Below are 22,488 nucleotides of genomic sequence, written 5' to 3' on the forward strand. Positions count from 1 at the left end.
AAAAATATAGATAGAGTAAATTACCGATCCCTAGAAGGGGAATGGGGAACACATACCGGGCAGCTAATTTGTTATCCTAAGATGGCGGAGGCATGACTCGCCCCACTCTCCTGCTGATTGGCTAGTTCTCGTTGTCTTTGTTGTTTCAGTTGGTTCGGATTGGACTTGAGGAGTGACATTGGCCAGGGTTAGGGTAAGAATGTCAAGGTAAGCCAATCAGAGGCAGAGTAGGGCGGGTCATGCCTTCGCTGACTTGCTATCCGAAAGCGCAGGAGCAGTTTTGACCGATAGCCTTGTCATCCTTAGTCTCTGTTATGCAAAAGAATGCATGACTTCTGACTTTGTCTTCGAGACCAGAATCACTTGGTCTCAATTTGCCTTTTTGCTTTGTTGAAAAAAGAATATATCCTTCAACTGCTTACCATAGCCTTTGGTGTCAGCTTCTCGAAACAGCATCTGGCTGACGTTAAACTAAACCAGCGTTGCCATGTTTCTTTTTGTCAAGCTTGTCCGATCTCTTATTTTGATGATGAGGTTTCGTCCCTCAGGCCTTCTTAAAGATTAACATTCAAAAAGTTTGTCCAGTTTAGCCACAGTAACTTAGGGTGTGGGACTAAATAATAATACTCTATGTTTACAGATACCAAAAAACAAAATTCATACATGTAGATACACGCCATTAGAAAGAATACTTCCATGTATAGGGCTGAATCAAACTGATTCAAATAGGAAAAAATACAGGATTCAAGAATGAACCAAATGGTTACATGTTATACAATAGGAAGTTTGAATGCCAGACGATGGATCAATTGTATAATATCATAAAAAGTTTAATGAACTTTGTATTAGGCCTAAATATTTCATTGCGTTAACAAGAATTATATAAATGTATGATAATTATATTAATCAAAAGAATGCCAATCACAAAAAAATCACATATACTTAATAGACTGTATTGTAAATGTCATGCTTGTTGTTTGTTGTATTTATGGAAGTTGCCAAAATGCAAAAAAACATTAATAATATGTTCAATGTTTTAAAGTTCTAATTAATAGCCATGATATGTTGGGTTATCAAAAGTATTTCCACGCTGTTTCAAAAGTTTTAAACAAGAAAATATTGCAATAGAACAAATACAACAAATTATATCTTCCTATTGAGAGACGAAGCCTTTTCTTCATGCTAGTTTTCATATGTGAAAGGAATTAATCAGAATTTATTATGTTGTTCTGTATACTAATGTAACAACTTCACTTTTAAGATCGTTCACTGTGCTCGTATGCTTTCAGACCTTTTGAAAATGTTCAGTGACTCGCTCAAATGTCAGAGGGCTGCACATTCATTTGAAGTCAGCCATACACATAATGTTATTAACCTTAAGTGATTTCTCTTTCCAATGGCTTTTGACATTTGTGCGACTTTGCAAATTGCTAGTTGCAACTAAATGGCAGAGAGTATGGAGAATAAGACATCTACTTTAACCAGGGGATGGCAGTTTTAGTGAACTGCTCCACCAGTCAAAGGTCTGTAGGTCAAAACCACTCAATTTCATTTCTCTGTCTTTACAGGTATGGAAAAATAGTGTCAACCAAGGCCATTCTGGATAAGAACACCAACCAGTGCAAAGGTAAGTCATTACTTTGTCTGTCTTGTACACCCACCTTGTTTTAGTGCACCAGCTATCACTCTCAAGACAACGTGTTGTCACGGTGAACAGCAATCCAAGCCGTAAATTTAGACATCAGCCGTGGAAGCCTTGCTCCGTAAATCAGTGATTTAGCGAGTAGCTGGCTTAACACTGCAGGAAGGCTTCGGGTAAACAACCCGCTCTTAGATGTCACTGCCCTGCTCCAGAGGATAAGCAGCCACTGTCTCAGCCCCTCCCTGTCTCCTCTTCGATTTCCTGTTTTGTAATATGGAAGACAATCTTTTGGCGTGTTTCTGTAAAAGGTCCATTAGGGGGTCTGTGCAGCAAATGGTGCACACATGCAGCGACGACATTAGCGGCTCATTTTGAAATTGTTTTTTGAACACACACGCTACACACATTTACATGCTCAAACATACTTGACCAATTAGAGGATCTAACAAGGTAGTTGGGATTAGATTAACTATTGACTATCATTGTCACACTCACCTTCTCAGGGTCTTGGCTCTATATTCACTTTAGCCACCTGCCTCGCATGGCTGTAAATACATTTCACATGCTTTTCTTTTTTTTTCATGCAATCAGTTGGTAATGATCAGGACCAGCTTCAGTGAAGAAAGAGCGAGAGAAAGGGGGAGAGAACGGAGCGATAGAGAGATGAGGGAAAAAAAAAAAAGATTAGTGTGCTACTTGCCCCGAGGTGTCTGGCAGCACTGTTTAAGAGCTATTGAAGTTCCATCAATACTTTTAATTGCTTTTTGTGGTTTCCCGGGCTCTGAAGTGTGGCCTTTCAAGGTGAAGCTGCCTTCTTAACCCTGCTCCACACCTGAGTTTATCCTGCCGGGCATGCTCAGGGTCAAAATGTTGAGGAAAATAACCTCTGCCTGTTAGAGGGTAGGGGAAAAAGGGTTGATTATCTTGACAGGTCCTTTTTTGTGAGTCCTGTGGGCTATTAAAGACAAGAATAGATGCATGTTTGTAGGAAGGATGTATCTACAGGTTACAGGACACAGCAGAGGGTGGATTAAAGAGGAGGAAGACAGAGTTGAGGGTGGTGAGGCTAAAAAAGGTAGAGGTGAAGTAAACCTCTTAAAATTTCTATGGTGGAAGCAGTAGCCCCCTATCCAATTGCTGTCCCCCCAGTTACTCCATTACTATTTTGAAGAGGCTGTGGTGTGCTCTTTTTAAGCTAGTGGAAAGGTAATGGTCTCTGAAACTAGACAACCTAAGGCATCCATCAGTACCAACCATGTTGGCAAAGCTTGTTTGTAAGAGGGCTAAATAATGCTCCAAGTTTAGGCTAAATGTTGGCGAGGGAACTAAACTCTCACCTCAAGATATGTGAATGAAACTGTGTTCTAAAACCAGTTCTCAAACATATCCAGACAGGAGTGGGAATCACCAGAGGCCCCATGATCTGGTATTATCACGTTACTTCAAGTCATGACTCAATATTATGAGAATTTTATGTTTCCGGTTGTGCTATTGCAATACTTTTTTTAAATTGCAAATTATGTTTCCAAAGGAAAACTTTTTCTATTAAGATAGTTTTTCATCTGTTCACCTCACTTTAATCATTACTATTATTACAGTTAACTGTATATAGTGTACTGAAAAAGCAATTGATTTCATTATTTTAATACTGTAGGTGAAGTAGAAATGAAGTAAACCTCTTTAAATTTCTGTGGTGGAACAGTAACCCCCTATCCAATTGCTGGCCCCCCAGTTGCTCCATTACTATTCAGTCCCTTCAGAAAATCGCGATCTTGCGATTGCAATAATTAACGCAAATTCAACAAAAGTCCGCAATACTTGCGGGGCCTTGCAATTATTCAAAAGTCCCACGATTTTTCTGCGTTTTCCACATTTTCCGGCTGACCGGAAGTCGTCACGCGTCATCAAATCACACTAATGGTATTGCAGTATGGAGAAACGCTCTGTATTGACATAAGAATTGACATTGTTAAAATGCATACAATATGTGTTGAATGTATTAAAATGTATTAAAATGTTATGTTTACAGAAGATCTTGGAAGAGCTTACATGTTGTTTTACAGTCACATTTTCTGGTTTGAGAGCTACAATATTCACTCTTTTGCAACATTATTGGAGTCCATGTTTTGAAACGAATTAAATAAAACTAAAGAAGAGAACTATAAAAAAAAAACATTTGCAGCTATTTTTGTAGTATTCAGTATGATTATTATAGCTAGTGATTACATGACTTAATTTTTTGGAGGTAGTAGTTTTTAAAAAAGCACTTTTTTTTCTCCTTTTGTCATTAGCCTCAATTTTTGTCATTTGACGCAATTTCCCGCAAAAAATCACATAAAAATGCCACAATTTGCATCGCAATTTCAAAAGGCTCCCTTAAACTCTCACTTCAAGATATGTGGATGAAAATGTGTTCTATGTGTACCCAAGAGTCTCCCCTAACCTTGAAAAGGCTAGTTCCCATTAAATGTTTTGTCCCTTACAATGCATGTACTCCTTCAATGTCGGTCTTCATATTTGTCTTTTTAAGGTAAAGGATAACCAGCCCATATGAAGAACAATTAATCTCCCAACATGTTGGTAACATGGTTGTGGAACTCAAATGTTAACTTTACTGGTATAAGTCTATACACATCAGATAATTTGTAAAATTAGCTGTAAAATAAGAAATCAAAGCAAACTACTACTTCAACAGCATAAGCAAAATTCTGAAATTCAGTTATGGATTTTAGTTTTGGTGTGCCAACCCAAAATCTTTCAGTGGCCCCATATGGCCACCATCATGAAAACATTGTAGGGGCGCCACTAGTTGGAAGAAATACACTGGGCTCCATTGCAGGTTATCCCTCTAAGTGTTCAGCTGACCTGAGTTATGCACGGCACAAAAAAACCTGCTCAGTTTAGCACTGTGTTGTGTGGGAGACAATGTTTCCCATAAGTCACCCTCCTGGAATGCAGCGCTGCTGAGATGCCAAAAAGCAAATACAAGCAGACGTATTTTATGAGTGGAGAGGAGCGTCCTGCTCAGTGAGAGAGAGGGAGATGGACGGAGGGGAGGATGCGTACAAAGAGGAAGTAAGAGTGTGAGGAGAAGGACTGAGTAACCTTGAAGAGAAAATTACAGTTCTTTAGTGTTTGAAAGACAAGTTGAGGAGAAGAGAAACAGCACAAAAACATAATTTCTGCCGCTGCAACTCCACATCTCTCCCCATCTCACTATCTCCTGAGAGGTGAGCAGGTATCAAAGCATAAACGAGCCAAGCAGGGTGTATTGAAGCCTGATGGGCCGGCGTGCGTCTGCGCTCCCGGTAACAAAGTGAAATCGACACATCGCCCTGATCTAGTCACGCATTGTTTCCAGTCATCTGACCCCCTCGACCCTGACACTTGTTTAAATGTCAGAGCGGCGGCTTATCACTGCTGTGCCACCATCACACAGCGAGCATCCCTCTCCTCCAGTCTCCTCTCCTGCTCCACCTCCTCTCCTCCCTCTTGTGTTATTTGTGTTTAGTTCAGCTCAGTGAGCGCACTGCCAAAAACAACGTGAGAAAAATGGGATAGAGAGGAGGTCAGGACCAGTCATCTCTGCGAGAGAAAGATCGACAATCAGCCTGTGGAAACAAAGAGGAGAGCATATCTCTAACTAACTTCTCTACTCTGCTTTTATATTTTCTCTCCCTGTCTTTTTATTGATTCAGAAACTTTTGGTTAAATTCGACTTTATATATGCTAAAATAAGTTCTCCAGACAGGGAATGGGAATCACTAGAGGCCCCATGATACGGTATTATCACGTTACTTAAGTCACAACTCAATATTATTAAAATTTTATGTTTGGGTCGTGCTGAGTATTGCAAGACTTTTTTAAATTGCAAATTATGTTTCCAAAGGAAAACGTTTTTCAGGATCTGTGTTATCAAATAAGATAAATTTTTTCATCTCTTCATCTCACTTTAATCATTTTTTTATTGCAGTAAACTGTATAAGGTGTACTGAAAAATCACACTTTTTATTCTAGTCCTGTAGGCGACCAAAAGTTTGATTTGTATTTGCACTATTAATAATTTGTACAATAAAATAATCCATATTTGGCAGCCATGTTGATAAAGTAAAGCTTTGCAAAATATTCCAATACTATGCTGAAGTGATTTTTTTTTTACCTACCTCAAATATTAAAACATTTTAATAATATGGTGTATTTATCCTGTGTTGCTGCAGTTTATTCTTTATTATGATTACTAGCAGGATTGAATTAATTCTGCAAATAAGGTGACTTATAATTTACATGAATGGAATACAAGTACAGACAAGACAGAGAGAGAGTAAGAATATGTATGTGTACAAACTCATCTTTCACCATTAGACACTGTTCATGCTGACATGAGGACTGCTTGAAAAATAGAAGCCCCGTCGTTGGGGGTGCAAATATGTCCGGCAAAACAATGCAGGGTAGCAGGCTTTTAGATTTAATGGTGTCTTTTTTAAGTTGCTTGTTGAAGTTTTTAGATATCTAGATACCATATCCACTCGCCCGCCACTTTATTAGGTACACCTGCTCAACTGCTCTTTAACGCAAATAGCTTATCAGTCAATCACGTGGCAGCAACTCAGTGCATTCAGGCATGTAGACATGGTCAAGACGACCTGCTGACGTTCAAACCGAGCATCAGAGTGGGAAAGAAAGGTGATTTAAGTGAACGTGGAATGGTTGTTGGTGCCAGACGGGCTGGTCTGAGTATTTCAGAAACTGCTGATCTACAGGGATTTTCACACACAACCATCTCTAGGGTTTACAGAGGATGGTCCGAAAAAGAGAAAATATCCAGTGAGTGAGTGAGTGGCAATTCTTTGGGCGAAAATGCCTTGTTGATGCCAGAGGTCAGAGGAGAATGGCCAGACTGGTTCAAGATGATAGAAAGGCAACAGTAACTCAAATGACCACTCGTTACAACCAAGGTATGCAGAAGACCATCTCTGAATGAACAACACGTTGAACTTTGAAGCAGATGGGCTACAGCAGCAGAAGACCACACCAGGTGCCACTCCTGTCAGCTAACAACAGGAAACTGAGGCTACAGTTCACACAGGCTCACCAAAACTGGACAACAGAAAAGCTTTGCCTGGTCTGATGAGTCTGGATTTCTGCTGCCACATTCAGATGGTAGGGTCAGAATTTGGCCTAAACAACATGAAAGCATGGATCCATCCTGCCTTGTATCAACGGTTCAGGCCAGTGGTGGTGGTGTAATGGTGTGGGGGATATTTTCTTGGCACACTTTGGCCCCTTAGTACCAGCTGAGCATGGTTTAAACACCACAGCCTACCTGAGTATTACTGCAGACCGTGTCCATCCCTTTATGACCACAGTGTACCCATCTTCTGATGGCTACTTCCAGCAGGATAACGCACCATGTCACAAAGCTCAAATCATCTTAAACTGGTTTCTTGAACGTGACAATGAGTTCACTGTACTCCAGTGGCCTCCACAGTCACCAGATCTCAATCCAATAGAGCACCTTTGGGATGTGGCGGAACCGTAGATTTGCGTCATGGATGTGCAGCTGACAAATCTGCAGCAACTGTGTGATGCTATCATGTCAATATGGACCAAAATCTCTGAGGAATGTTTCTAGCACCTTGTTGAATCTGTGCCATGAAGAATTAAAGCAGTACTGAACCTGGTACTAGCAAAGTGTACCTAATAAAGTGGCTGGTGAGTGTAGATTAAGTGTTGTTTGATGACTATATTGCTGCATTTCCACTGCACGCTACGGCTCAGCTTTTTTGGTTTCCCATTGGAAAAAGTTGTGGATAGTATCTGGTACTTTTTTTGGTATCACCTCAGTCAAAGTTCCAAGCAAGTTGAGCTGATACCAAAACATGGAGTTAAAGCACTGCTGACCACTGATTGGTCATTAGACTTGCCATCCACACAACACGGATATCCTGCACAAACCCACCATTTTTGAATAGCGTAAAAAAGCGGTTAGATCCTTTGTATAAACTGTAGCATTAATGCAAGTTAGATCCTGCCACAGCTTGTTTACTTAACCCTACAACCCCAGTTACTATATAGCTACCGCAAGGATGCATATGTGTATGTCCATGTACCTTTACATACATACACTGTGTAAGTATATACTAAATGTAGAATTTCATTATTCTTTAATACATACATTTTAAATGTTGATGCCTCCCTATAGCACAAGTGTTTTATTTGTATAACGTCTGTGATAAGATGATAAAAAGAATGAAAATGAATATAGGAGAGAGGATGGGAAGGTGGATCACTGATATGTGAGATGGAACCATGAGCGTGGGAGTGTAGGCTGTCTGTTGTGGAAAAGCAGAAAAACAGTGATGACGCTTTCTGTACTTACAGGTCAAGTGTTAGGGAAATGCGTATTTTTGTGTGCATGCAAACATAAACCAACCCAGGTACGACACCTACGCACAAACATGAGCACTCAGTGTTTCCTCACTGCCGTACATCCATCCATACGTTTGCCCTCAGCGGACGAGTGTGCGCAAGTGCAGCAAAGGCCTGTTTGAAGTACAACCTCACAAAAACTACACACCAACACCATGTAATACACCTCTCCCACGCACTCAAACACAAAGGGCACACTCTCACACACACACACACACACACACACACACACAAAGACTAATCGTACCCCCGCACGCACTCCCCATCCATCTGCCTGAGGTGTGTTAGGCTCTTGCAGCAGCAGTGGCCATGCAACAGATCTATCAATCCTCTTCCTAACATCACAGCATGTGTGCCTGCCTGCCTGTCTGCCGTTTCTGGCTGCTCTCCTCCACCACTGCACCACGCAGGCCTTTCAATGAGCCTCTCTATCTTCACGGCGCTGACTCACTCCCTCGCTCCATACCTTACTCTATGACACACACACACACACACACACACACACACACACACACACACACACAGGCTCCCAGGCACACACACTTGTTCGTACTCTTGCAAGGGTGCACAACAGTCGCATACAAACCTTGCATGCTGATAAATACACACACACATGCTTTGGATGTAGCCCAGTTCAGAGAGAAATGGTAACAGGAAGTTGTGAAAGGGCTTTAGGGCTGTCGAGCGCTGTGGGTAAGAGGAGGCATTCAGCTCTTCATCTCTCCCTCTTTCGCTCTCATGCTCCTCCGCACTCTCACACCGCTTCTCCTTCCCTTTTAGTCTCTGTTTTTCTCTCTCGATCTCGTACACTGTCTATCTATATATCCGTCTCTGCACTTTCACATTTACTGTAGAAATACAGCAGAGATTTGGGGTTTGCATCACAGACGGAGTGGGGGATTGAGAATGGCAGAGGGAGAGAGAAAAGGAATAGATTGCGGGAACCCAAAACCGCTCATTTGCCATCCATGCCCACAAGGGCCTCCTAAAAGGCAGCGGCGGCATTTGAAATAAAGCAGGGCTGACCGAATGGAGACATTTTATTTTTCCTGCCAGAGCCCGGAGGCAGAGGAAATGACCTCAGCCCTTTAAAGGACCTCCGTTTCCTCCTCCGCCGCTGGGAGATAAGGCTGCGTCGAGATTCACCGGCCTGACTGGCGCTCTGCCGCGACGGACCACCGCACTGACTGGTGGGAGATAGATGAGATGAGAAGATAGTCTCTTGTGGCTGTGTGTTCGGCGGTTTGTTGTTGTTCATTTCTTTGCCCTGTAACTTGCCATCCATTTTGTATGAGGATGTTAAAAACTCACAAGGGCATTACATAAACTCGCATCTTGAAAGAATTACTGTCGCCTTTACTCTATTATGTGGGTGACTTGATGTAAAACAGGCTCACTTCCTATTTGGTTCCAAAAAATTCCAATCATGTTTGAAGTATCCAAACATATGATTGTAAAGATAAAAGCAACATATATGCTTAGTTATAATGAATGTACAGCAGGATGTCTCTGCATGCTGTTCCTGAACTCTTTGCCTTTTAAATACCGAATCAGTTTCGCCCAGCCTGGCTGAGCTGCATATGCAGCCTCCGTATGGTTCAATTTAAAAGCCCGTCAGAAGCTTGACCATTACAATCTGAAGCATCCCATGCCCTTACCACAGGATCAGCCTAATGGAGAAATATAGGCAATGTTACATTCTATAAAAACAGATTTATTGCTGCATCAGTGTCTGAGTGGAGTATCGCATGACTCCAAGCATAAGGGCTATTGATGAATGAGGTGACGCTCTGCAAAAAGGCCTGTTTTTCATTGTCATGTGCATGTGTGTCTGTGTATTTGGGTTGGGGTGGGAAGGAAGCGATGGTGGGGGGGGGGGCAGAAAAGGCAGAGAGTGCTTTTTGCATCCGTTATTGGTTTCTCATTAGAGGGCTGAGATATAAACATTTGTCTATGTTGTACACGGTGCCGGCGCAATTAAGGATTCTCTTTGCCGCCCCCTCTGCCCTTTGAAAGTGAATTATGTGCAGATGAGAATCTCGACTGAAATGTGGCCAACAACGGACCTTTTCCAAATGCCTCAGTTCCCTAAAAGCCATTCCAGAAAGAGGCGAGATCGGCTGGAGGAGCGAGGGGGAGAGCGTGTGCTGTTTCCTGCTTGCATTGCGTATTAATGACTCTAATTAGCAATAGCTGAGGGATAATCACATTGATTTGGACAGATTCAGCATGCAGAACCTCATTGGATAACACCCGCAGCCTTTGTTAGCACCCACCCGCAATCGCATGCACACACAAACCACAAACACAAGAATCCCTTTTCTCTCCTTCAACCCCCCCTTCAGACTTCAGTAAGTTCCAAGTTGGCTGTTCACCAAGTAGGCATCTGATTGGCCAAGTTTGTCGTAAATAGAAGCAGCCAGGGCCATCAGTGCTGCATTCCTTGAGCTCTGACCTTTTGTATCCCCTCCACTTCCTGTGCTGTTTTTGCATGCAGTGTGGTCGTCGTCTGTATATGTGTGTGCATTTTTAATGATGGTGTGTGTGTGTGTGTGTGTGTGTGTGTGTGTGTGTGTGCGCAGTGGAGGTCGCTGTGAGGTGAAACCCAGGGGGCACAGAATCCCAGATTAAAATAGACCATGGTTTCCCAAGCACATTTTTGCAAACAGATCCATTGCCAATTTTGGGAATTTGTTCATTTCTGAAGTGTTATTGTTGTCTGATCTCTCGATCCAAACAAAGACAGAAAAATCTAATAAACATCAAAAAAAGTACAAATAGACTCTTGGGAGTAGTGGTTGCAGATGTTTGTCACCACCGTTCTCTCGTCATTGGCTCAGTCCATTTTACAACACATCCCAGAGCTCCCTTTCCTGTCTTGTTTGTTGACAAATGCCTCAAAGGGCACTGGTGGAAGGTGAGGGGGCGTACCTCCAGTCATCTCTTATCCTGGACCTAACCCGCAGTGAGAGATAAGGCCTTCCACTGACCTGCCAAGGCCCTGGCCCCTTGCACATCCCCTGACTAATGATCATACCCTTGATTAGTTAAGGAAGGCATAAATCATAACTGCAATGAAGAGGAAGGCTAGCTGGAGGCGGCCGGGCCGTTCCTCATGAATGACTAACAGATGCAAGAGAAAAGAAATACGCTGCGTACTTGTTCAGACGTATGGGACACTTTGTCTTTGTCCAGATTTTAATGTTCATCTCTACCGGGAGATTTTCCTCCATGTTCCGAGGGCGCTTGATTTTCATCGATCCGACTTTGTTCAAATATTTAGCCTGTCCTCTCGCCTCGCTGGTGGCGCTCTCAGGCCTGGTACCTGACGTGATTACATTGCTTATTACAGCCTGCCGCTCAAATGGGGATAACATGGTGGCACAGAAGAAACACCCAGCATGAATACTAGATGGAATGATGGGAGTGCAGTGTATTTTAAGGTACTCTATAGGTGAAGTGAAAGAGAAGTGCGAATGAAGGACTGCACCTGCTCTTTGTGTAAAAATGTGCTTATACTGCTTTTGGCATTTTCACATCAACGGGTGCCATAATGAGCAGCTATTCAAGGCTGTTTGACATTCTAACCTGAGCGTGTGTGTGCGTGTGTGTGTGTGTGTGTGTGTGTGTGCACATGCAACTGTGGACCCACTCATAATGCTATGAATATAGAGTATGCTAACATGCGTAACTCCACTGCCATGTGTGTGTATGATGGCATTTACAAGTTTGTGTTTGCTTGTACACTCGTGAGTGTGAACACCGAGCTGTGTGTGTGTGTGTGTGTGTGTGTGTGTGTGTGGGCTCTATACAGCCACTCAGTGTTTTTTGCCACGGGTCTCGTTTTAACAACCTCTTGACAAGTAATTAACACCCTTCAGGTCTCAAACCTTTCACATGTCGTACCAAACACATCAGGTTTTGCTATTAAGCGAGCAAGCTGATGGAGCTACCAGGGAACTGAGCAGTGATGTCATTTACAGATCTGAATGAAGACCATATCTGCACAGTTTAGGAGACTATTTATTTCTTTCCCAAAATGCTACCTTAGATCAGCGAATGTCAGCAGTGACTAGATATTCTTTAAATGCCTTTCCGGACTGTGAAGATAGTCAGAGGTGATGCCAGAAGCCAGGTCTTCTGAAACCAAACTCCATTTGTCTTGATAGCATTTTTTAGCACCACAGCGTGGCTTTTAACATAACTATACATCTCTCCTCTAACACACACATATATTAAACAGTGTCCCAACTGTCATGCTGAATTTATTGCTAAAAATGTAGTAGAAGCCATATGGTGCTGTGCTATAGCTAATGAGTGTGAATAGATATGAATTAATTAAGGAACAAAGGAAAGAGGGCAGAAAAGGAAGAAAAATGATGAAGAGTAAAATGAAGAAGAACGGAATGCTTAGATGGAGAGGAGATCATTACTGTGAACCCATATGTTGAAATACTTTAATATTCGACCTGTGAAAATGTTAATCTAACATTTCACATTTCATGCCTGCATCAGTGTTACCAGAATAGCTTCTCCAGTGTGATTGGTTGTCAATATATTATTAGTTTCTAAAGGATTACAGAGGAGAAAATGTGTTGGGAGCATCAGGGTTACATGAATGTTAAACAGTGTCATCCCTTACATGCACCCAGTCTTTTTGCACCTGTATTTATCAATTCTGATAGGTGCATCACTGTTGCACAGGACCTATCTGTAACATTTGCACAGATATTGGATGGGCAATTTGTTTTTTCAACCTCCTGTTCAGTTTGTCTTCGGCACAATGAGCTGCCAGTGGCCCCCTTGGCCCCAAGCCCTGGCACTTTGCCCTCTGCAGATCCCGACTGCGGCTCTCTGACAAGGACACTCCTCCACCTGCGAGAGAAGATGACAAGAAATACAATACAGCCAATAGGCTGGCTGCTTCTGCCTGAGACGAATGCCTTAGCTATAAATCCATGTTGCAGGGTTGATAAGTTAATTGCCTGTACCGCTATCTCCCCGCTTGTGTCTAATATAGAAGAGCCTTCTGTGAGAGTTATTTTACAACAAATGGGTATTGTCTCCAAGCACAAGGCAGGCAGGACGGTGACAGTGGACAAGTAAATGAGGGATCTATATTTTGAGTCGTTCCAAGAGCTACAGTTAAAGCAATTTCATGTGCTCATTTTACCTCATCTCCCTGACGTGTCTTTAGGTTCATATGTGCACAAAGAGTATATTGATTAAGAGCTGTTGCAGCTGTGTTTGCAAATGGTAACAGGGTTGTTAATTTTATTTTTACAATATTGACTTATCGTGCAATATATGGACATGACCTTGATATTTTTGCTGACCTTGATATTGCCTATTGTGTTTTCACATTTTAGCCAACATAATATCAGAATTAACCGCACGTTTTTCTTCCCTGTATGAGACTTTATTTTGTCTCTACCCCCACCTACTTACATGTGTTCAAAATAAACAGCACTCCAACGATGACACAGTGTAGCTTACTGGTAGCCTGCAGCTGCACTTTTGGAGTGGATGAGGCTCAGTCTTGATAGTCATTAGCTTGCCAACCCCTGGTAACGAGCCAAAAAGTCTGTCGTAGTTTCACCCTCCAGCAACTTTATCCTCCGTAAATCCATCAGTAAACCATCCAGCTCCAAGACTGTCCATCCCCGATAGCCGACTGTAGCACCAGCCAGATTATGGAGGTTACTGGGGTGCTCCCAGAGCTTTGTTGAGCTTGTCTTTTAGTTGCAAGAGGCATCACTTGGTTTTGGTTTGTTTGTTGTTCAAATTTTCTATCAAGTCTCAGACTGGGTAATTTTGGCTACCCCTATAAAGCCACTTTATTTTGTTATTTACTACCCTGTATATTATGTTGACAGTCATTGCTTTTTTTAAAGTGATATTAAATGTTGTTTATTGATTTTCAGTTCCCATTGTCTGAATATTCTTAAGAGTTTAGAGTCCATTATGCTGTGAAAGGATGTAGATGCATTATTATACTATTATAAAATCATTACATCAGTGGCATAAAATGGTCTCAAAATGACAATAATATTGTTTATTGTAATTTCTTGGACAATATACAGTCCAAGAAAAGTGTTTTTTTGTGAAAGGCCTAAGTGAACTATTACTGGGGATGTGCTGCCTCTTGAGTTGTCACTTTCCTGTGGTGTTAACGCTGTGACGGCACTGATGTGGTCGCAAGTCTCTTGCCCAAAGCAAACATTTTAATACGCAACCTTTAAAAGATATATGCATTGCAGATGTTTCTCAGTGGGATCTTTGAACTGAATGATAGATTTATGATCCTCCCCTTGTTTACTCACAAACCCTCACACGCACACACACAAACAAGAAAGTTGGAGGTCACACACAAGCATTTGTACACACCCATTCAGCAAACACACAGGCACAGAAACACACACACACACACACACACACACACACACCACCGCATGGTTTAGTGGAGGGTAGCCACAAAATTTATCATCAGTCAGCCACTGGTGGTGCAGGATAGATGGCGGAGGACAGAGGAATGCAGTCCCAGTGAGGATGCTCTCCTCTGGGTTTGGAGTGTGACCAAGGCGGTCTTGACTCGGCCGCAGTTAGTCATGGATGCCATCTCGCTATTTAAAAACCCCCCTTAGTGTTTGCACAGCTCGCCACAGCCTCCCAAAACCACCACCCACCCTCCCTGCAGGGCAGAAGGGCTGGTCAAACCCCAAAATTGACCGAAGACATCTATAAATGTACAAGCAATGAAATATTTCAACAGCTCCTTTCATTCATGTTTTGTAGGGTTTTTTATGAATTGTTCCTCTCAGGATGTGTCTCAAAGAAAACTTTTTTTCCCCCCTCAGTTATATTAGCTGAGTCACTGTAACTAACAAATATACTTGTTTTTTTAATAGTTAATCACTTAAAGGAGCAGTGTGTAGGATTTAGTGCCATCTAGTGGTGAGTTTTGTGGATTGCAACCTGCTGAAACCTCTCCTGTGTGCCAAGCGTTAACTCCTGGTTGGGATTCTGTCAGTGTTCATTGTTCAGGAGGTTTTTACAGGGAGTCAAATAATCTGCAGAGGTCTCTTCCTTGACTGAACAAACTGGTAAAAAGACTGAATAAAGCAGTTTACAGTGGCTGACACAAAAACACCAATCTCCCTATCTAGAGCCAGTATTGGGTTTGTCCATTCTGGGCTACTGTAGAAACATGGTAGTGCAACATGGCAGACTCCATGGATGAGGACCCGCTCCCTGTGTAGGTATAAACAGCGACTTTTTGGGTGATGGAAACATGGTTCTTATTTTCAGGTGATTGTACACTAAAGAAAACATACTTATTATATTATATTCCATTTCTGGCAATATATCCCCCTGAATCCTTCACACTGGACCTTTAAACAATAAGTCTAGTGAAGTTCAGGAGCCCTTGGTGACTGCTCAGATTGTTTGTTTTGTTCAATCAACAACCCAAAATTCAACAATGCTCACTTTACAGTCATATAAAAAACAAAAAAAACCATTTCTTTAACTCTCACTAGTGCTGAAAAAATTAATTAATTGACAGAAAAATAATCATCAATTTTAATAGTCAGTATGAAGTAATATGCTCAATAAATCAAGTCATTTTAGTCATTAATCGAGGATAAAGGCGGGAATTTGAGGCTTTTCTCTGTTTTATATTATTATAAACTAAACATTTGGGCTTTTGGACAGAAAAATAAATATCCCAGTGTAACCTTGGGCTCTTGAAACTTGTGATGGGCAGTTTTCAATCTTTCCAAACTGAAAAATTATCAACAAATGACTCATCAGCTGCAGGCCTAAATTTCACATTGGAGCAGCAGGAACCAGTCGATTCTCAAAATTTTCATCAATTAATTTGCTATTGATCAACAAATGTATGAATTGACTTATCATTTCAGCAGTGTATGCTACTGTATATGCAGTATTCACTTGCAAACAAACAAACAAAAACAGGCAGCATTTGTTTACACATGTACAGTATCTGCAGTTGGAAGGCAGAGCGAGGTCAAAATGATGCACATACTGTAGGATGCTGTACTACGCCTGTACCATGAATCATAACAATCATATTACCGGCATTGTTATGCATATTTATCCATGGTGTGGCCCATCTATCTCCTCCATTAGCCGTAATTACTTTTATACATGCAAGTACGAATTATTAACATACGTGTAACCGTGATGATTAATCACCCATGTGCAACAGCAGTTTCAGAACTCCTCTTGACTCACGAGGACGTAAACAATTACAGTGTTTGCCCCGTACACCATTGTAATGCTCCGTGACTTGTCGTTGATTCATTATTCATACTTAGGGCATTATTATTCCATTGTATGCTGTGCAAAATGGGATCATTAGCGCTGAATATTAGAATGTGAAAAATGGAAATATTGGGGAAAATGGTGGTGGATATAGTGGGTAGGAAACCCCAAACAATCCCAACTATTAGCAGATAAAGAATGGTAATTTCCCCAGAAGTAATTAGGATTAGCATAATTTGACGGCGCATGAATGATGCATGGATGATTGATACGTCGATACACGTACTGTAATGAGTCCCTTATCTCCGCTCTCCACTGAAGACTTTTGTGTGGAGCGTAGCCCGAGGTGGCATCTACTGTAGTTCTACACCTCCGCAGGGGGACTGTGTTAGGGAGCACCCTGCCTCATACACACACATTTACACAAGCACAGTGACTGGGGCTACAGTAGAGTAGAAGCAGTGGTAGCATAGCACCATCCCGTAGTAACTGATTGAAGATGGTCCTTTTATCTTGACAGGCTCCCTGTTAGAGCCAGACCAGGAAATATGATATGGCAGCTCATGTTCCCTTTATTCCTTTCAGAGAGACAGTCTGTGTGTCTGTACATACAGTATATGTGTGTGTGTGTGTGTGTGTGTGTGTGTGTGTGTGTGTGTGTGTGTGTGTGTGTGTGTGTTATCCCACCATGCTTGTGTGCTTATAATGTATGTGTGCTTGAGCCACTCTGTGTGCATGTGCACATTAGTGTGAAGCAGCACCGCATTATCAGCAACCACGTATGCAGTCAGTCACTTTGAGCTGCTTTTAAGTGACAGCTATCGATTGGATGTTTGTGTTGTTGCAGAGGCTTCAAAGCAACACCTTGCCCTCTGCATCCCACTCCAGATGGTAACTCTAGAGTACCCGCATTGAATACAGTAGGAGTACAGCATGTACTTGGCTTCGACAACACATTCTTCTGCGTGCATCTGTGTGTAGGTGTGTGTATGTGTTGTTTAAATGTGTGAGATGCGATGTCTTAAATTGAGTGTAACATTCCTTGACCCTGCTGCTTCTTCACAACTTAGACTTTTTCTTCTGCTTAGGGACTAACCAACAACATACATATAGTAGATGCACCTGCAAACATGCACACCCATAGACAAAGCACTTATCTGTACACACTCTATAGACTGAATCACGGTGTTTGTTTACAATAACTTCCGGATACATACCTTTTAGCAGCGCTGTGCAAACGGGCGAGGAGCAGCTGAGATATCAGGAGGAACCGGTTAAGTCTTGTTGTTTTAAGGGAATTTTTGAGCTGGAATAAAAATATACCTTTTCTATGTGGACTGTGCACCAATTTAAAACCCATATGTGCATGCAAAGGTACTCAGAAGGCTCTTTATCAAATAATATTAAACATTATTATATATTTGTCAAGCAATTCTTTGAATGAACAAATGGCTGGATTTGCTGGATAGTAATTGCAGACTATATTATGATTTTTGGGCAAGAGTTCCATGTCTTAATGCCCGTTTGCTGTCGCTTTCAGCCTCCTGTAGGTGGTAGACATGTAACAGGGTCAATTATTCTGCAGTGATATGTGTGACAAGTCATGTACATTTGTAATGTTTGTATTATAATTCCATAAAATTTGGTTCAGTTATTACCTGACATGCCTCCGTGCTCAATATGTGGAACATTTGATAACCAGTTCTTGTACCCCTACCTATAAAGGGGTGTCTCCCAACTTGCCTCTCCCCTTTTGCTGTTGTGGTCCGTGGGAGAGAGAGTTTGTACGGTTTTGTATGACGGAGGTTTTTGTTTTTGCCACTCGAGTCCACCGGTTATACAGAGAGAACATTTATTTAAGCCAAGCATTTTTGAAATATAGAAATAACAAATAATTTTAACTGATCATACAATGTATGTATAAAATGGTTCATCAAATGTATAAATATATTTAAAATAGCTTAATTATACTCTCAAAGTTAAAATTAGAAGCTTATTGTTAAAATGGGAGGATGACATATGACTATAGTAGAATCTCTAAGTCATCATCCTCCAAGCTTGCGCAAGTGGACTGTTATAAACACCATAAACATCATAGTGAGCTAGCTAGTCTACTTGTTTTGTATTTAACCATAATTCTAGCATCATAGCTTCAGTCATGTCTCTCTGTGTAGTTGCCCTACACCATAGTGTGTTGTTTACTTTCATAATGTCATTTGCAGCCAATGTGCAGTGAATTACTCCAATAGAGTAATAGTACAGCACACCACCTGTGTCTCTCACTTGCTCTCTTCTTTACTGTTCTTGCCTGTGCACCAAAGGAAGGATAGACATGTTACAGAGGTCCATCATCTTAAAAGCAGTTTCAGGACGTGTTGAAAGTTTGCGTCGTCCGCCAGCATCGGCCTCTAACAGGTCCAGACATTGGAAGTTGCACAACTTTCGTTCAATAGTCGAAAAGTCCAGTTAGACAAAATAAAAGCAATCACAGTGCTGCCCGGGACAGTGATGTTGCTGTGCCGAAATCCATTTCAAACAACCTCTGATTTGAACTATAGTAAAATACTTGAGTAGCTGAACTTAGTTGCTCTCCACCACTGCTCTCCACTAAACTATCAAGCCAGCTATGAGATACAAGATTGATGCTACAGCTTTGCTCCAACTGGAACCATTATTCCAGTGGCTAGAACTCCCAACAGAGACGCTTTTTTTTTTGCTTATCAAAACATGGCATCAAGCAATATGTCGCTAATTTGTAATTACCAAAAAGGGTACATGTAAGTTTTATTTATTTTACTGCAGTGACAGTGGAATCAGTCATAAGCTTAGCGAGCCAGGCTCATTAGTGTCCAGTTTCCAAGTGGAATCCAAACGTAACAACGCAATGGTTCCTCCCAGATGTTGAATGCTGATGAGATATATGTCTGTAATTGCAAACTATCCAATACTTTGCTCTTTAAACATTGAGGATGAGCCAGAATGACTCACTTAAATTTAATGAACTATTGCTGAGACTTGTTGTTACAGGTATTGAAGCAGAGGAGCTCATAGAGTCATATACACACACACATACAAAGACTCTGACTCTTTCATAACCTTCACATCCATTCTGCCTGATAAAAGCACAAATAGAGACTCAAGCTGCCTCCATGTCTCTCAATTATTATTTTCTTTTCCAACAAAACAAGGCTTTAACAGTTTTACCCCGTGGCTACAGATCAAACGTTCCACATTATAGACTCATTATGCATATATCATCTACAATAACTGCACAGGGGAAAAGCAAACTGGATCTATTACTGGAGGCTGCTAGCTGAGTGTCAATTCAGTCTCCTTCAGTGCATTCAGATGACCCCAAATAACCCCCTCCCTCACTTTCCTTTCTTTTCTACACACCCTTTCTCTCGCTCTTTTTCTCTCGCTGCCTTCCCCTCACCTCTTCCTCCATTCAGAGCCGTCTGAATATAGGTCAGCATTCTCTAAAATCCTCATCCTGCTGAAAGTTTGATAAGTGCACTCCAGGTGGCAGTGGGGTGAATATTAAATTCGTAATTGGGGGTCCCAGGTATCCACCATTGGAATATTCTGATTATTAAAGAGTACCAGCCGTCACCCACAGGGCCTCAGTAACAATCTGTGTGGTTCTCTTAATGTACTTTTAATGTGTCTTAGATCTAGAGAGAATGCAATATCTGGTGTTTAAAGGGCTAGTTCACCCACTTTACAAAAAAAGCACTCACCTCTGGTTTCGTTTAGTCTTTCAGGAAGTTTTGTTTTTCTTGCCCACATTTGGAGAGATTCATTCAGAGTTTTGTGCCTCCATCCAAGTGCAACTGAGGTGAATGGAATTTTGTTGGTGGTGCTCACAGCAATGAAAAATTGCATTTTAAAATATTCAACAGAACATGTCTTTCCAACAACAGCATGCCCGTTACTCTGGATATTCCACCTCAGTGTGAACAAAGAAACACGCACATGTGACAAATTAAAAGGAAAACCCTGAATGGGTCCCATACGGGGAACTGGACAGTTAATGAGTATAAAAATGGTGTGTGAGTCACATGCTATGGCCTTTGCAGTCAACAGATCTCAACCTAACTGAAAACTTATGGAAGAATTTGGAGCGACATCTTGCTGGGAATCCATATCATAAGTAAGACGTCAGCAACTTCAGTCTCCATTTGGACGTAACTGTTCTCAGCAGTCCTGTCAGCAGCACGGCTCCTGAGGAGCGGAGAGGATAGCAGCCAGACAAACTTTCCTCCGCTGACTGACAAAAATTCACTGGACAAAAATTGATTTCAAGTAGGCTCCATGAGCAGCTTGTGGAAAGAAAACAGCATTGTTTTAATGTATTGATTGATTGATTTTATCCATTATGTGGCTATGGAGAAACAAAGCTCATGGAGAAACAGGCGGCCAATGTTATGAACAGCTGGGCCCAGTATTTCAAAACATTTACTCCAGAACAGAAATATACACATTTTGTAATCCCTATTTTTGCTGTTGCAGATAAAGATAATCTTGTAGGTTTTGTCCCTGATTTCTAAAAGAAATTTAAGAAACAATGATTCTGATGCAGATACCACAAGATCAGTTCACAGAATCTGGACTTGCAGTCTTTGGATAGGCGTCCATCTGTCGGTCAGAGTAATACATTTCATTAACACAAATGTGAAAATGTCAGGAAGTGTTAGTAGGTTTGCATATTATTCATATTCATTTACTAATACCAGATTGAGGAATGAGCTGGGGCCTGATATAACTAACCTGGTCTAACTGTCGCTGTATTTATTATTGTTGGGGTTTTTTCTTCCGAAGCTCTTTGAGTTTAGGAGAAGTGCTTTATCAGTGTAATGGATTATTATCACTATTATTTTCATTGTTATTAATTAAATGTCTCACTGGATAAAGGCAAAAGGTCATAACATCAGTTATTAAAATCTGTATCCCAACTTGTGGTATCAGGATCACATCCCCTCATTTTGAAGAGCCCAGTTTTGAGATTTAATTCTATTAAGATAATTCTGATCTGGATTAAATGTTCTGAAATACCGGGCACTGGAGATTTAAGCAGTGAAGATTTCACTCCACTAAGGATGCCAGGGAAAACAAATGTCAAAAACTCTTCAAAATCACTTTCCATATGGAATTGCCCTTTAGACAGCACTCTCCACCGCCATCATCAAAACACCAAAGCAGGAAATATATTTCGGAAGAATGGCGTTCATCCCTCTGGTAGAGTTCCAGCGACTCTACAGTCAATGCCAAGGCACAGTGAAGCTGTTTCAGTAGTTGTGGTGGCCCGACATCTCACAAAGACACTTTATGTTGGTAGTTTTTCACCGTGGTCTGTGGATTATCCACAGTGACAGGGAGACTGTCTCTGAAAAGACACATTGCTTTCACTCTCACCACTTCCAAAATTCAATTCTCTTCCATTGTATTTGGGAGGAGGAGGCAAAAATCTCAAAACCTGGCCAAAGAAAATCCACTAAACTCTATCTGCATGGTTAGATACCGCTGGAGGCCAGAGAAAATATGTTTTTTGTAATTTGGTTAAACCAATACTGCCAATTAAAGTGGAAACAGACAACTTCTCAACGGCCCCCCTCAATGTTTCCAAGCAATATAATGTTGGCATCGCTGTCTCAAAGACAACTGGATGGCTTTTTCATTTTCCTCAGAGCCTAGCAACTACCTACAACACAGGACACACTGCATTTTGTTCTCCAAAGTTCCACTTTGGTTGTTCCACCAGTACTTGGGATAGTAACCTCAAAGGCCTAACACTGATACTCTTTGGTAACAGATATCTGTAGCTAACAGGCCTCCAGGGACTGTATCAGGCTTTGAAACTAATTTCTGTAGTGGCCAAACAGTGGAATTACACCTCCAGAGTCTCTCGGGATGCCATTACGCCTAGAAAGACTTTTTCGAAAATTGATGTCTATAAATCAGTGAATCCATTTTTTGAGCATCAAACCTGTCACATAATGAGGGTTTCATTATCAGGATTTGGTCCGATAACATTTGGAAATTCTAGAAGAGCTGCATTTCATCACAACTCAAGTTAAAGGGGTGCAAAACCAGAAGTAGCTGGTTGGCCGGCAGAAGTCTCTAGTGCACTT

The 22,488-nt window shown here is 41.4% G+C and overlaps 1 protein-coding gene across 8 annotated transcripts in view; it reads left to right on the top strand.

Annotated features, from left to right (window-relative positions):
• The window catches only part of rbms3 (RNA binding motif, single stranded interacting protein), a 381,273-nt gene that overhangs the window by 184,069 nt on the left and 174,716 nt on the right, over positions 1 to 22,488 (top strand). For all 8 annotated transcript variants that reach the window (XM_050035272.1, XM_050035279.1, XM_050035274.1 and 5 more), the window contains one exon: positions 1,569 to 1,627. In XM_050035272.1, the coding sequence (XP_049891229.1) occupies positions 1,569 to 1,627 (59 nt within the window). The remainder of the gene's footprint in view (positions 1 to 1,568; positions 1,628 to 22,488) is intronic.

The sequence above is a fragment of the Epinephelus moara genome, chromosome 22, assembly GCF_006386435.1.
Source record: "Epinephelus moara isolate mb chromosome 22, YSFRI_EMoa_1.0, whole genome shotgun sequence".
NCBI classification, from domain to species: domain Eukaryota; kingdom Metazoa; phylum Chordata; class Actinopteri; order Perciformes; family Serranidae; genus Epinephelus; species Epinephelus moara.